Source organism: Terrapene carolina, unplaced genomic scaffold (genome assembly GCF_002925995.2).
Source record: "Terrapene carolina triunguis isolate 2854851 unplaced genomic scaffold, T_m_triunguis-2.0 Scaffold68, whole genome shotgun sequence".
NCBI classification, from domain to species: Eukaryota; Metazoa; Chordata; order Testudines; family Emydidae; genus Terrapene; species Terrapene triunguis.
This window is the reverse complement of record NW_020664419.1, coordinates 23442475-23459359: the sequence shown is the minus strand read 5'-3', so window position 1 is coordinate 23459359 and position 16885 is coordinate 23442475. Positions and strand designations below refer to the sequence as shown.

General features: G+C 43.0%; 1 protein-coding gene across 1 annotated transcript in view; it reads left to right on the top strand.

Annotated features, from left to right (window-relative positions):
- The window catches only part of LAMB1 (laminin subunit beta 1), an 80391-nt gene that overhangs the window by 53013 nt on the left and 10493 nt on the right, over positions 1–16885 (top strand). Inside the window, exons 24-26 of the mRNA XM_026648907.2 lie at positions 11567–11936; positions 13628–13812; positions 14814–15055. Of these exons, the coding sequence (XP_026504692.1) occupies positions 11567–11936; positions 13628–13812; positions 14814–15055 (797 nt within the window). The remainder of the gene's footprint in view (positions 1–11566; positions 11937–13627; positions 13813–14813; positions 15056–16885) is intronic.

Here is a 16885-nt window from a genome sequence, read left to right as displayed (position 1 = left end):
ATCTGAAGATTGCGTGTGTGTTGCTCTATTGCCGTATCTAGACTAGAATATCATGCCCTTTGGAAAGATAAAAGAACTTTATTTATATCAAGTGCTGAAAATAGAGGAGGATTTTGACTGAAGGTTCTTTCCTCTTTTTTAGATATTTCTAGGGTGCCTGTCACTGTAATACAGGGGTGGCCAACCTGAGCCTGAGAAGGAGCCAGAATTTACCAATGTACATTGCCAAAGAGCCACAGTATTATGTCAGCAGACCCCATAAGCTCCCCCACCCCCGCTCCCAGCGCCTCCCACCCACCCACAGCCCCACTGATCAGTGCCTCCCCCTTCCTCTCCACACCTCCTGATCAGGAGGCTCGGGCGGGGGGGGGGGGGCGAGAGGAGCGAAGGCACGGCAGGCTTGGGGGGGGGCGGGGAGGGGGGGAGTGGGGGCAGGGCCTGTAGCAGAGCCTGGGGTTGAACAGTGAGCACCCCCCGGCACATTGGAAAGTTGGCGCCTGTAGCTCCAGCCCCGGAGTCGGTGCCTATACAAGGAGCTGCATATGAACTTCTAAAGAGCCGCATGTGGCTCCGGAGCCACAGGTTGGCCACCCCTGCAGTAATATCTGTTGAAGTACTTGGGTCTTTACCTGTGGTTAAATACTTATTTAACTTGCACACTAACATTCTTAGTTCTAATTCATCTTTCTATAAACACAGTTCCTAAAATACTCTAACATATGCAATGGTTCAGTTCCAGGAAACTGCCCTTAAGTAAGATATGCCAGCACCTTCTGATACAACATAATTCTTATGTCTCAGCAGCCCCTTTAAAGTCAGCTATGATGTTTTGCATTCGCACTCAGCACTGAAAATTATAATGCCGAGGATTTAGCAATATGTTTATAGAATAATTTGAATCAATGGCTAACTATTCAAATGCACATACACACACGCACTCCATTTATTTGTTAGCTATGCAAAAGCTAATGCACTGAGTTTCAACCTTACAAATTACTGTATAGTTTTTTGTCATAATGGATCACTACAGTCAGGAGGTCCCGCCGAGTCTGAACAAACCAGTTGCTGTTTTGCTGTGGGGACAAAACATTAATGGTCTCCAGCCCAGTTTAAAGGTTGAAAGAAAAATATCTATTCTGTATAGGTTCATGTACCAAGCTCAGCACCATAGTATCTGAGCACCTTCCAGCAGTGCGTTAAGTGGCTAACATCGGTCACACGTTTGATTTAGTTAATGCTCCTCTCAAAGAAAGATACAGTCACCGTTTCTGAAAAGTTGAATGAGGTCAACTATTTTCACCCCATTCAGACTTAGCTGCTTATCTAAGATGTAGCCTCTGGCTTTTCAAGATGAAACCAGAAGTCCTGAGCTTCTTGGGGTTTCTGTAACAAATATTTACAAGGAGGTCACTGACACTGAAATAATTGTTTTGTCTAAATCAAAATGTTCCGCAGGAAAACGTCAATTTCAATGAAATATTTTAATTTTCCAATCAGAAAACTCAAAGCAAAAAAATGTAGTTCCCAACTGACCTTTCAAAACAAGATGAAATGAAAACTTTCACTTCATTTAGAAAAATCCGTGCTGAGAATCTGAAACTTTTTGGTTGAATAATTTCAAAAGGTTGTAGTATGCAGTGTTGCAGCTGAGTTGGTCTCAGGATATTAGAGAGACAAGGTGGGTGAGAAAATATCTTTTGTTGGACCAACTTCTGTTGGTGAGAGAGACAAGCTTTTGAGCTTACACAGAGCTCTTCCTCGGGTCAGGGAAACACGAGACCTGAGGAAGAACTTTGTGTAACATAGGTGCTGGAACTAGGGGTGCAGGTGGTGCTGCTGCAACCCCCAGCTTGAAATGGTTTCCATTGTATACAGGGTTTACAGTTTGGTTCAGTGGTTCTCAGCACCCCCACTATACAAATTGTTTCAGCACCCCTGCTATGTAAGATTGAAAAGCTTTTATTGGACCTACAGAAGTTGGGGTGCTTTTTCGAGCCCACAAAATTTTCCACAGGGAAAAATTTAGATTTACTGATCCAGCACTACTGCTCAGGCTAGAATGCATATTCTTTAGCTAATAATAATAAGAGTTTTGATCATCGTATCCCTTTCCACTTACCAGTGGCGCTGGAACCCTTTTAATAGTGGGGGTGCTGAAAGCCAGTCCCTTTACCCCTGTCTACCCCTACCCCCTCACGCCCCAGTGGGGCCGGGAGCAGTGCAGGGGTGCGGGTCAAGTGTCCGGGTCCCAAGACCCAGATGCAGGGCATGGAGCCTGGAGCAGGGCCAGCAGCTGGGACTCAAGCCCCGGGCTGGGGAGTGGAGGCCTGGGTGTGGGGCTAGCGGCCCCGTGTAAAATCTGGGGGTGCTGCAGCACCCCCCGCACTCCTAGTTCCCACGCCTATGCCATTTACTAAAGAATATGTTTGATCATCCTCTTGTAACTAATCCTAATCTGCAAAGCAAGCAGTTTTCCATGTATTAATTTGCAGCTCTTTACCCCACCCTTGCCTTTCTTCCACCAATTCATGTGGAAAGAGAACAATCAATTATTTGTTTTAAAGGCAGTTACTAACCATAGCTGGCTACGGCATTTAAATCTGTTTTGGGCAGAAATGTAAAGACCAGAGACTGCTTCGTAATATCAGCATCTGTGTGGTTTTAAAGTGAAGAATGAACCATTCTCCCCCAATTTCTAGTCATGTGAGTACAATAACTTTACCTTTGCTTAAAAGGGCCTTCAGTGCTCTTCTCATCAGATTTGCAGTATTAGCCCCTAATACCCACTCTCCCAAGTGACCTCTGGGAGCGATTTCCAGCAATTAGATATGCACTGAAACACTCTTGTGTCCCTGGATGTCTCTGATTGTTTCTTGTTCTTCCTGGGGAAAATCAGATGACTAGGTTTAAGCTAATAACTTTGTATCCTCATCTTGTAAACTAGACACTGTACAACTACAGTGACAGTAAAGTGTAACTTAAAAATCTGAGACAGTGGCTGGTACCTCTTCAGCTTGTTGATAGGGTTCTAAGTCCCAGGGATTCAGCTGTGTTTTCTAGGCTGGGGGTAGGCTCTGTAGGTGTATCTTGCAGGGTCAGATACTGATACCCACAGGTAGAGGTGGGTATTAATTTACACTTTTGCAGGCTACCTGAATCAAGAAGTGTCACAATTTGGTTTTGGTGTATACCCACCCCAGATTACTTGTGATAATAACTAATACCACATTAAGCCCTTTGACTAAGGGAGCATGTCCATCATTAATTTCTAGGAATTCTAGTGGCGGGGTGATTTTAGCTCTCCAGTTGCTGTCTGATGATCATATTACAGCATTAACTTTGGGCTTGTCTACACTGCAATGTTAAAGAGCTTGTATGGTCGCGGCATAGCGCTGGGAGAGAGCTCTCCCAGTGCTCTAAAAAACCCACTTCCATGAGGAGTGTAGCTACCGCCCAGTGCTAGTGCGCTGTCTATACTGGCACGTTACAGCGCTGAAACTAGCAGTGCTCAGGGAGGTGTTTTTTCACACCCCATAGCGAGAAAGTTGCAGTGCTATAAAGTGCCAGTGTAGACAAGCCCCTAGTCAGGTTATTAACATTTGTGTCTGGGCAGGAGGTTGCAATCTTTCCTTTTGGACGCAGACCATGCCACTGTCATCTGTGCTTTTGATTACACTGTTGCGAGGCCCGCTGGCTGGGACTACACCTTAAAAAGCTGGTTCAGAAAGCAATGGGCTGCTTATTGAATGGGGCGGCATCTCCCAAGATGCACGTGATGCCAGTGCTCCAAAATCTGCACTGGCCACCCATTGATCTCCCGGTGGAGCTTAAGGTGTTGGTTGTGACCTCTAAAGTTTTAAATGTCCTGGGACTGGCCTGTCCTCCACATGCCACCCAGCCACAGCTGTGATCCGTAGAGGCATTTGAGCTCAATCCCCCTCTCTGAAGGCTCCAGGACTGGAACTTGCTCCCACATCCCGCTTGGTGTGAAATAGCTCAAATTCAGTGGCATTTTGAGCATGCTGCATGAGACACCTGTTTGATGGAGTTTTTGCAGAAGGGTTTGTTTCCCCACAGTGTGATGGAAAAAGAAGTTTCTGTTGGTGTCTGGCTACCTGAATTCCTGTTGAAATGATTAATGCTGCTAGGATTTTATTGTGTTAATGATGTGTCAGGGAGCCTAGGATGGGAAACTTAAAAAAATTATTTTACATTTAACTAAATAAAAATTATAATAATCAAGTAGTGTTGTGTGGGTGGAGTGGTGGTTAGGTTACTGGAAGTTATATATAAGTAACAAGGTAAACAGGTGATTTATTCCGCATGAGAATTCAAGAAATAGAAACAGAGTGGGGGCTACCCAGTTTATTGCAACCAATGCAGCATGTATGATTACCTGCCCTATGGGCAGGTGGCGTATGTGTGCATTCGATGCAAGGAGCTCCTGGCCCTCAGAGAGTGTGTACAGGCTTTGGAGACCAGGGTGGCTGAGCTGGAGGAGCTAAGAGAGGTAGAGAGGTACATAGATGAGACTTTCCAGGACACAGTAGAATGGTCCCGTCCCCCCCTCCCCCCCCCATCTGATAGCCTCTGTGCTGTTGTGGAGGATGAAAGTTTCAGGGAAGGAGAACATCCAACTGGAGCAGAGGGAAACGATCCCATAGTTGGGACCCTCCTTCCAGATGATGTTGTGGTATCCTCTCTCACTGGGGACAGAACTCCAGTTATTAGAAAGAGACAGGTATTAGTAATGGGCGATTTGGTTATTAGAAACATAGATAGCTGGGTATGCGATGGCTGGAAGAACTGCATGGTGACTTGCCTGCCTGGTGTGAAAGTTGTGGATGTCTCGAGACATCTAGATAGGCTTCTGTATAGTACTGGGGAGGAGCCAGTGGTCGTGGTACATGTAGGTACCAATGACCTAGGGAAGGATAGGAGAGAGGTCCAGGGGCCAAATTTAGGCTGCTAGGTAAGAGATTGAAGTCCAGGACCTCCATGGTGGCATTCTCTGAAATGCTTCCAGTTCCACACGCAGAGCCAGTTAGACAGGCAGAACTGTAGGGTCTCAATGCGTGGATGAGGAAGGATTTAGATTTATTAGGAACTGGGGAAACTTTTGGGAATGGGGGAGCCTATACAGGAAGGATGGCTAAACCAAAAATGGAACCAGATTGCTGGCGCTTAAATTTTAAAAGGTCGTAGAACAGTTTTTAAACTAAGGGCTGAGGGGGGGGGAAGCCGACAGGTGTGGAAGAGCACGTGGTTCAGACATCCCTTAGGGGAGGATCTATAAATGGAGATTCCCTATGTCCTAATAAGGAGGAGAAAGATGGAAGATGATAAAATACAGGTAGGATCTGATGAGAAGCAGTCAAAAAAAAAAAAAGAGTCCCATTCAATTACATCATGTAATGGCAGACAGCTAAAAAGTGACAAGTTTTTAAAGTGCTTATATACCAATGCTAGAAGTCAAAATAATAAGATAAGCGAACTAGAGTGCCTCGTATTAAATGAGGATATTGATATAATAGGCATCACAAAAACTTGGTAGAATGAGGATAATCAATGGGATACAGTAATACCAGGGTACAAAATATATTGGAAGGACAGAAGGACAGGTCGTGCTGGTGGGGGAGTGGCACTATATGTGAAAGAAAGCGTAGAATCAGATGAAGTAAAAATCTTAAATGAACCAAACTGTACCATAGAATATCCATGAATAGTAATTTCATGCTTGAATAACAAGAATATAGCAGTAGGGATATATTACAGACCAACTGACCAGGATGGTGATAGTGACTGTGAAATGCTCAGGGAGATGAGAGAGGCTATTAAAATAAAAAACTCAATAATAATGGGGGATTTCAACTATCCCCATATTGACTGGGTACATGTCACCTCAGGACAGGATGCAGAGATAAAGTTTCTTGACACCTTAAATGATTGCTTCTTTGAGCAGCTAGTCCTGGAACCCACAAGAGGAGAGGCAATTCTTGATTTAGTCCTAAGTGGAGCACAGGATCGGGTCCAAGAGGTGGACCACTTGGTAACAGTGACCATTATATAATTAAATTTAACATCCCTGTGGCGGGGGAAACACCACAGCGGCCCAACACTGTAGCATTTCATTTCAGAAAGGGTGACTACACAAAAATGAGAAGCTTATTGAAACAGAAATTAAAAGGTACAGCACCAAAAGTAAAATCCCTCCAAGCTGCATGGAAACTTTTTAAAAACACCATAATAGAGGCTCAACTTAAATGAATATCCCAAATTAAAAAACATAGTAAGAGAACCAAAAAAGAGCCACCGTGACTAAACAACAAAGTAAAAGAAGCAGTGAGAGGCAAAAAGGCATCCTTTTAAAAAGTGGAAGTTAAATCCTAATGAGAAAAATACAAAGGAGCATAAACTCTGGCAAATGAAGTATAAAAATATAATTACAAAGGCCAAAAAAGAATTTGAAGAACAGCTAGCCAAAGACTCAAAAAGCAATAGCAAAAAAAATTTTTAAGTACATCAGAAGCAGGAAGCCTGCTAAACAACCAGTGGGGCACTGGACGATCAAGATGCTAAAGGAGCACTCAAGGACGATAAGGCTATTGCACAGAAACTAAATGAATTCTTTGCATCGGTCTTCATGGTTGAGGATGTGAGGGAGATTCCCAAACCTGAGCCATCCTTTTTAGGTGACAAATCTGAGGAACTGTCCCATATTGAGGTGTCAGTAGAGGAGATTTTGGAACAAATTGATAAACTAAACAGTAATAAGTCACCAGGACTAGATGGTATTCACCCAAGAGTCCTGAAGGAACTAAAATGTGAAATTGCAGGACTACTAACTGTCATCTATAACCTATCATTTAAATCAGCTTCTGTACCAAATGACTGTAGGATAGCTAATGTGATGCCAATTTTTAAAAAGGGCTCCAGAGGTGAACCCCGGCAATTACAGGCCAGTAAAGCCTGACTTCAGTACCAGGCAAACTGGTTGAAACTATAGTAAAGAACAAAATTTGTCAGACACATAGATGAACAGAATTTGTTGGGGAAGAGTCAACATGGTTTTTGTAAAGGGAAATCATGCCTCGACAATCTACTAGAATTCTTTGAAGGGGTCAACAAGCATGTGGACAAGGGGTATCCAGTGGATATAGTGTATTTAGATTTTCAGAAAGCCTTTGACATGGTCCCTCACCAAAGGCTCTTAAGCAAAGCCATGGGATAAGAGGGAATGTTCTCGCATGGATTGGTAACTGGTTAAAAGATATTTTTAAAAGGGTAGGAATAAATGGTCAGTTTTCAGAATGGAGGGAGGTAAATAGTGGTGTCCCCCAGGGGCCTGTACTGGGCCCAGTCTTATTCAACATATTCATAAATGATCTGGTAAAAGGGGTAAACAGTGATGTTGCAAAATAGTTAAGTCCCAGGCAGACTGCGACGAGCTACAAAAGGATCTCTCAAAACTGGGTGACTGGGCAACAAAATGGCAGATGAAATTCAATGTTGATAAATGCAAAGTAATGCACATTGGGAAAACATAATCCCAACTATATATATAAAATGATGGGGTCTAAATTAACTGTTACCACTCAAGAAAGAGATCTTGGAGTCATTGTGGATAGTTCTCTGAAAACATCCACTCATGTGCAGTGGCAGTCAAAAAAGCAAACAGAATGTTGGGAATCATTAAGAAAGGGATAGATAAGACAGAAAATATCATGTTGCCTCTATATAAATGCATGGTACGCACACATCTTGAATACTGCATGCAGATGTGATCACCCCATCTCAAAAAAGATATATTGGACTTGGAAAAGGTTCAGAAAAGGTCAACAAAAATGATCAGGGGTATGGAACAGCTGCTGAATGAGGAGAGATTAATAAAACTGGGACTTTTCAGCTTGGAAAAGAGATGACTAACTGGAGGGTATGATAGAGGTCTATAAAATCACGACTGGTGTGGAGAAAGTAAATAAGAAAGTGGTGTTTACTCCTTCTCATAACACAAGAACTAGGGGTCACCAAATGAAATTAATAGGCAGCAGGTTTAAAACAAACAAAACGAAGTAGTTTTTCACACAATGCACAGTTAACCTGTGGAACTCCTTGCCAGAGGATGTTGTGAAGGCAGAGACTATAACAGAGTTCAAAAAAGAACTAGATAAACTAATGGAGGATAGGTCCATCTCTGGCTATTAGCCAGGATGAGCAGGGATGGTGTACCTAGCCTCTGTTTGTTTGCCAGAAGCTGGGAATGGGCAACAGGGGATGGATCACTTGATGATTACCTGTTCTGTTCATTCCCTCTGGGGCGCCTGTCATTGGCCACTGTCGGAAGACAGGATACTGGGCTAGATGGACATTTGGTCTGATCCAGTATGGCCGTTCTTATGTTCAGTTACTGCTACACAGGAAGCAAAAAGTGGGCTCTAGCTGGAGAAACCATACCACAAACATATAAAAATTCCTCCCAAATTAAAAAGTGACTGAAATAAAGCTCTGCTTTTTGTTTCTGTTGTTTCTTATTATGCTAGTCCTTGGAGAGGTTTTACTTTGCTTTCCCTTAAACCAAGATTGTTTTACTTAGAAATAAACTTGTGCTTTATCTTCTGGTCTGGATAAGTAGCAGTTTGTGACTTAGGTTACAAAACATCACAAATAACACATAGTTAAAATGTAAAAGTGTCATTTTTACAAACCATTTTCTAAGCATTGGATTTATTCCCTTGAGATTCTATAGATTTCTGCTTTTCTGTGGTCGATAATGGCTTCTTAGATACTATATCTTAGCAGTACTTAGTACGTTTGTGCTGACAGTTGAAGCACAGAGCTTGGTTATCCTGAGAAAGTTTGGGGACTGGGAAATGCTTAATTTCAGCCCCCTTTTCCCCCTGCTACATCCTCTATTGTTTTGTTTCTCTAAATCTCCAAAGTGGAGCACTGTGTTTGGATGCACTTTATCATGTAAATGATGGTGCAGGAGTTATTTGCCTGCTGTGATCTGGTTGGAAAGCCAGATTAGAATTGCCTAAATGGTCTTAACTGATTGCTTTTTAAATCTGCAGATAAATTATAAATAAAACAGTGATCTGATTTGCTTAATTCACATGTAATACATGTAATATAATACAGGTAATATAATCTAGGGCTCTTTGAGGGGGAAAAATACATACCATGTACACTACTTTCTGTTACATCGGTATAATGGAATTTGGATAATTGACCACTCAACTGAGTGTCTTATTTCCAGGAGTAATAGTTGATGAAAGGGTTAACTGACCTCCTTCAAATAGGAGCCTGAGGATTTGCCTGTGGGGAATATATTCCATAGCAAATTGCTGTGGGAATACTTAAGCGCTTTGATGTAAAGTAAAAACAATCTCTTGTGTTGGAGTACAATTCAGAGAACAAAAGGACCATTTTGCTAAATTGTGCAGACATAAACTGACTCGCCCGGAACAGAAGTCATTTCTGTATTCTGGTATCTGTTGTATCCATGCTCTATAAAAAAGCAGTTTCTGTTTATGAAGCAATTTGATCCTTTAAGGTCTTAAAAAAAAAAGAAGAAGAATTAATTGGTTAAGGACTGAGGATGTATTATGAAGTAATGACATGAAAGCAAGCAGTATAGATCAGCGGCTCTCAACCTTTCTAAACTACTGTACCCCCCTCAAGAGTCTGATTTGTCTTGCATACTCCCAAGATTTACCTCACTTAAAAACTACCTATTTACAAAATCAGACATACAAATACAAAAGCATCACAGCACACTATTACTGCAAAATTGCATAATTTCTCATTTTTACCATATAATTATAAAATAAATCAATTGTAATATAAATATTGTACTTACATTTCAGTGTATAGTATATAGAGCAGTATAGACAAGTCATTCTCTGTATGAAATTGTAGTTTGTACTGACTTCACTAGTACTTTTTATGCAGCCTGTTGCAAAACTAGGCAAATATCTAGATGAGTTGATGTACCCCTTGGAAGACCTCTGCATACCCCCCAGGGGTACCTGTACCCCTGGTTGAGAACCACTGGTATAGATGACCTGCTTTATTTTGCTTCCATGTCATTTTCAAGGGGGAAATGCCTGTTTAGCAGGAAGATGGACATTTTCAGAAGGGACTTTAACAATAGCCTATAACTCTGCTACAGGAACATACATATGGCCCATAAATCCATCAAGAACACAGTATTAGTATGTGTTACATTTATGAGGTATTCTTGAAAGATGTGATGTGTAACTCAAAGCTTTCATCTGCTGGGTGTCAAAGTCCTCTTGTTAGATGTTAAAGGAATGTACGTTTGATCTATTTTGGGTTCATTTCACCACGAAGATATGAATGGCAGTTCCAGAATAGTTGCAAGGCTTCTCCCTTTTGTTCTTTGCTGCCATCCCTTTATTAAGAGCTTTAAAGATTGGTAATTTCCTCTCTGCTTCTCCTACCTGGCTATTTAGGGAGAGGTCAGGTAAAAACTCAAACGTCCGCTGCTTGTAAATTCTGCTTCTCTTAGACAGTTTATGTACAAAATGCAAATATGTTTTAAAAACCCAGCAGTGTAACACATCAGTTTAATAATCCTCTCACGTGTGTATTAGGGCCAACTAGAAAGACATTTGTATAGTCAATTTGTAGACCTGGGGTGCCCAGAATTTACCATCTGGGCCACAATCAGCAATTCACCAGGAACTGGAGAGTCGCACCTGATTTGCATATAAATGTAGACAAATGTTTGTATACCAGATAATTGCATTTGCTTGTACTTGCCCCTTCCTGATTAGCTCAATAGAAATTGCTTGTCATCTGAATTCACGATCAATAAAAAGTTGCCTATGCTCAGCTTTGTCCTCCCTCTACAATTACGAAGAGAGTGTGGTCTCTTGTGACATTTGGCACTTGCGTGGTAGAATTTTAGGACATTTGTCTGCCTTTTCCCCATTGCAAACAAGGTTTTTTTAATTCCAAGTATTCCTTACTTAGCTAGTGTTTCTTCCTAGCTCCCTTCCCTTGCCCTAATTCCATCCTATCCATATATACATACATTTTGGGCCTGGCTCTGGTAACAGTGGATCCACAACTCTCTCTCTCTCTCTCTCTCCCGCCCCCTCCCCCCCACACACACCCACACCCACCCACCAAGGGGCCTGGGTCATTCGAATGAGGAGAGGGCAGGGAGGCCAGAAAAACAAAATACCCTCAACCTTTGGTCACAGATTCCAACTTAGTCCAGTTCCAAATACACTGTAGGATGGGTCCATCCCTAATACACATTGTGACTTTTTCTGAGTCATGTGAAATGAAATTAAAAACCTTCCTGGATTTCTTCCCTCTTTGTATCACTTTGTCCTCCTTTTATAATACTTGGTCCTGGCATTCACAGCAAGGTAACCCTGTCCGGACGTAGCTGACTACTGTAGTTTGCATACATGCTGATTTCACATTCATGTAATTATGATTAAAGTTCTTCTGTTTGTGTCAGGGAATATATATTTTTTCCTTCCAACTTTATCATCATTTTCATCCTGCTGCTGTTACTTCCCCCTCGCAGCTTGTGATTGTGATCCCCGTGGAATCCAGACACCTCAGTGCAATCGCTCCACGGGGCTGTGCGTCTGTAAGGAGGGTGTCGAGGGACCCCGCTGTGACAAGTGCACCCGCGGCTACTCCGGCATCTTCCCTGACTGCGCGCCATGTCATCAGTGTTTCGCTCTGTGGGACGTCATCATTAGTGAACTGACTAATAGGACACAGAGGTTCCTGGAGAGAGCAAAAATCCTGAAAATCAGTGGGGTCAGTGGCCCTTACCAGCAAACTATCAACACTATGGAAGAGAAACTGAATGAAATTAAAAGTATCCTTGCTCAAAATCCAGCTGCTGAGCCCCTTAAAAACATTGGAAATCTCTTTGAGGAAGCAGGGTGAGTACAGTACATGTTCTGTGAATATTTCCAGCTCAGTTAGGGCTCGATACTCCAATGTGCTGAGCACCCTCAGCTCCCCCGTGAGAGCTCCGAGCGCTCATTGTCTGGCAGGAATGGGCCTGCAGTGCTCTTAGTCCGATTCTACTGCGCACAAACAAAATGCAGCTGGGACCCCAAACTGTCATGATCTTTGAAACTTTGGAAGGGGCGGCCATGCTTGTATTTTGTCAGCCTGCCAACCAATTAACATGGAGCCAGTCATGTTGATTCCTTGTGATCCCCCAGGGCAAAGGACAAGCACAGCTACTATGTGAGAGAATGCAGGGACAGAGATTGAATTCTTGGAATTTTGTTTTACAGCCATCTAGATAGTAATGCAGACTTCTTTCTAATCTAAAAAACTAAACATTGTCAACAGAAAACGCCAGTGTTGTAACACTGGTTGTCTCCATTTCATGAAGTGTAAGATGCAGAAGTCCTGTATTCATTGTATTTAAAAATAAGGAGATGGAGAAGGGTGAGCCCCTGTGAAATCTAGGATGGTTAAATACCAACAACCTTTACAGTTATTGATTGAAATAATGTAAAGCAGTTGATGGAATATGAGACTTTTCCATCCACCTTTAAAACGTTCCCATCCAAACCAAAAGGGGAGGCTAAAATGCTCGTGAAGAGGTTTTGTAGTTAATGATTTGTGGCTGCTCCCCAGCTCCATTAACCTGTATCCCTGGAGAGTTGTTAATACTTGGGTGCTGGTTCCAATAGAGGTGAGGGCATGCAGAGGAACCACTCTACCTCTCCCCTCCTTTATAAACCACCTCACTTTTGCTCCCTTCCATCTGGCCTGGCGAAGGGGAGAGTGGTGCCTTGCCCCAGTGATGATGGTCCTAATCCAAAGCCTAGTGAGGTTAGTTGAGGCCTTATAACAGCCTGCTACTTAGCGCTGGATGTTTTTTGGTGCTGGAGGTCCCAGGTTCAGGTCCCATTGATGACAATGTACCTATGTCAATGAACTGTGGCTGCAATCACATCTCTGGTTCCACTTTATTAGACCTCACAACAGAAGTATGGGATTTTTGTTGGAGCAAAAAGACTGGCAAGCAGGGAACGGCTTGCTGAACAGAGAGGAAAGAGCTGCTATCGCTCACCTTTTACCTTTCTTGCTGGAGGTGGGATGTTTTCTCCCACCTCCACCCAGAAGATGCCATTGGCAAAAGGGAATCTTTATAAAGTAGTTAAAAGAATCCATTGTGTTCAGAGAATTTTTGTTTGTTTTCTGACATTCAGTTGTAGTAATCAAAAAATGCATTTGTAGCTGTGTGGGATGTGAAGCAAATTATGTATGGATCATAGTAATTGACACTCTGACCTATGCAGTTGCCATGGTTCAAGAGCATTACACCAGTGTTCTGGAATCTGGCTCTGGTTAATCTTACACAAAGCAGCTGTTTTCTGAGCAATTGGGTGCTTTGAGTTTATAAATGTGTTGTAGATTAAAAAGTAGTTTTTGTGATAAAGGAAACAAAACCAGTATTCTAGGAAGCCAAGCTGTTACAAATTGCTTACAGCACTGATTGGGGAGGGATGGAAGGATTGTAACTACTGTACAGCTTTCTTTATAAAAAAAAATTCAAGGCTAATAGATTTTTTTTCCTCGAGTAAATGTAGGTTCTGTGTTTTGCTTGCAGCAAGCTAACAGCAGATGTTACAGAAAAGATGGCTGAAATAGAAGATAAGCTCTCTGTGATAGCGTTAAAAAGCAATAACACGGACACTCACCTGAGGGCCCTGGAGACAGATGCAGAGAGCCTAGACCTCGTTGTGAAAGAACTTGCAGAACAACTCGAGTTTATAAAAATCTCCGATATCCGGGGTGAGGTGTCTCATGGGCAAAAAGAAAAAAGCCAGGGCAGCAAATGATTAAATAAGTGTATGGTTTTAAATATCAGGTTAATCTTCTAAACAGTAATAAAACATGTTCTATGAGTGCAGTTTCCTTCCGAGTCTTGGCAGAGTTGCTGATCTAGCAGGGATTTCTTTGAAGTCTCTGTTTTTGTGTGCATTGCAAAACTAGCTCAAGAACTTAGGGAACAAAGTCACCTTAAAACCTCTTAATGTATAGAAGTTGTAGACCAGTTACATGTACCAACAGTAAGTCCAGTGGTATACTTGCATTTTGTTACATACCACAATTAAGTACACAGACAGATGTCTGAAGTTACTTTAGTTCACATTTAATTACATGAGATTATTAAATTTCTGTATGAAAGACTGCATGAATCTTTGTGAATAAGAGTATGTCACACTTTAGGGTTAGATTCTACTACTCATACAGAGAGTGACATTAACCTCTGTGCAGAGAGCCTGCACAAGGATTGGCCAATATGTATTCCCCGGCAAGCCTGGACTTCAGTGGTGTGTAGGTTTTGTGCTGGACCACTGCTCGTGGATGAATTGCACCTACTCACCAGGCAGTTCCATGGATTCAATGAGTCACAGAAGTAAATAAGCTCTATCTTTATAAATCTAGGGCCAGATCTTCCTTTGCTTTCAGTGGGAGCGGGATCAGACCCTTAGTCTGGAAGAATTTTCAAACTTTTTAATATTAGAGAGTCAAATTCTGTAGACCATTGAAGTCAAAGCATCAGTGGGACCATCAATGGGAGGTTTGTTTGATTAAGAATAGCAGAATTTTCCCCATACATAGTTCAAGCATACTAACAGTAATAACGTTTGTATAACTTTGTATTCAGTTTAATAGAGAAATGGCCTTATACAATTTTGTCATCCACTAGATTCCCCATAACAAATTGTTTGTACTATAAATTCAGCAATGAGGGCTGATTGCTGAACAGTTGGATCTAATTTCTGCAGGAGCCTTGGATAGTATCACCAAATATTTTCAGATGTCCCTGGAGGCAGAAGAGAGGGTCAATGCCTCCACTGTTCACCCTGATAGCCTTGTGGAACTGTCAGCTCAGACACGACAGGAAGTGGAAGACTTAATCAGTGAGCAAGAGGCCCAGTTCAAGGCAAAACAAGAGGAACAGTCGCGCCTTCTGGATGAACTCGCAGGCAAGCTGCAAAGTCTGGATCTTTCTGAAGTGGCTGAGAAGGTACGTGGTTAAGATTTCTTTGCGTGTAGAACCTGCAGGAAAACATCAGTGGTGCTGTTGCAGAAATGACAGGCAGGAAGGCAGAGCCTGCTACTTTGTTGAAGGGGGTTTTACTTATGGAAAAATGCTTGTCTGGTGTACTGAGAGAGATTGTGAACTGGAACCTGTTCCATGACTTGTGGACCACAAGGGGTGCACTAACTTCCAAACCCCACCCACTTCACCTGTCCCATTTCCAACCCCCTCTCCCTGACAGTACTCAGTCATCCCATTGTTTCCTCCCATGACCCAAATCCCACAGTCCTTTGCACCCACAAAGAATTATCAGACTTGGTTGATTATAAGACCAGGTTTTTGGGGTCATGAGCCCCAAAAGTAGGGTGACCAGATGAGGGAAAGAAAATATCGGGACACATGGGGGGAAGGGCGGTGCAAAAAAAAAAGAAAGAAAGAAAAGCCATGTCAGTCCCGCCGGCGGAGCAAAAAAAAACCCCAGCGCTGCCGGCGGATATCAGGACAAACCCCGAAATATCGGGACGGTCCCAATTTTATCGAGACGTCTGGTCACCCTACCCAAAAGATCAAAAACTACTCCACTAGACCTCTGCAGCACTCTTCATCAACAAGTTTCTTCCCTAAGCATCACTCTGGCTAATGTAATGTTTGGATTTACAGGAATTTTCATTGGGTGCATCTATATTTTCTCTCTCTCTCTCTCTTTTTTTTTTTTAACTACACCTCTACCCCGATATAATGCGACCCGATATAACATGAATTCGGATATAACGCGGTAAAACAGCGCTGGGGGGGGGCTGCGCTCTCTGGTGGATCAAAGCAAGTTCAATATAACGTGGTTTCACCTATAACACGGTCAGATTTTTTTGGCTCCCGAGGACAGCGTTCTATCGGGGTAGAGGTGTATTGTCCTACAGTTGTGTAGTACAGTAACTCCCCACTTAAGGTCCTCTCGCTTAACGTTGTTTCGATCTTGCGTCCCTGCTCCATTACAGGACATGCTCGTTTAAAGTTGTGCAATGCTCCGCAATGTCATTTGGCTGCCTGCTTTGTCCACAGCTGGCAGCCCCCCCATCAGCTCCCCTATGCCCCCCCAGCGCCTCCGACCCGCTGGCAGACCCCATGGATCAGCACCTTCCCCCTGCTCTCCCCACCTCCTGCCTGTGGCAATCAGCTGGTTTGCACCGTTCAGGAAGCAGGAGGGAGGAGCGAGGACTCTGCACACAGGCTCCCCTTTCGTCCCCTGCCTCCTGAACACTGGGAGGGGGGAGGAGCGCGGCGTGCAGAGTAAAGGGGGAAGAGGTGGGGGGGAGAGAAGAGGCGGGTTAAGGGTGGGGGCTTGAGGGAAGGGGTAGAGTGGGCAGGCCGAGGGTTGAGTCCCCCGCACCTGGTGCTTGCACAGTAGGGGAAGCTGCGCAACGTGTTTCTCCTAGCCTATGGCACCTTCAGCCTCCTTGCCTGCCTCATTGTCTGCAGTGCCACTGAGCTGTGCCTGTGTGGGGTAAGGAGGGGGCACCTCCCATTGCTTCATACTCAGCAATGATGATTGTAGTATTAAATTGTTACTTTAAAATTGTTTAAAACTTATACCTGTATTAAACTGCTTGTTTAAAATATATATGATGCCTTCTGTCTGGCAAAAAAAAAAAAAAAAAAAAAATTCCCCTTGCCCCAAAACCCCCCCCCCCCCCCCCCCAATTTACACTAATTCTTATGGGGAAATTGGATTTGCTTAACATCGTTTTGCTTAAAGTTGCATTTTTCAGGAACATAACTACAACGTTAAGTGAGGAGTTACTGTATTTAGCTAGATGC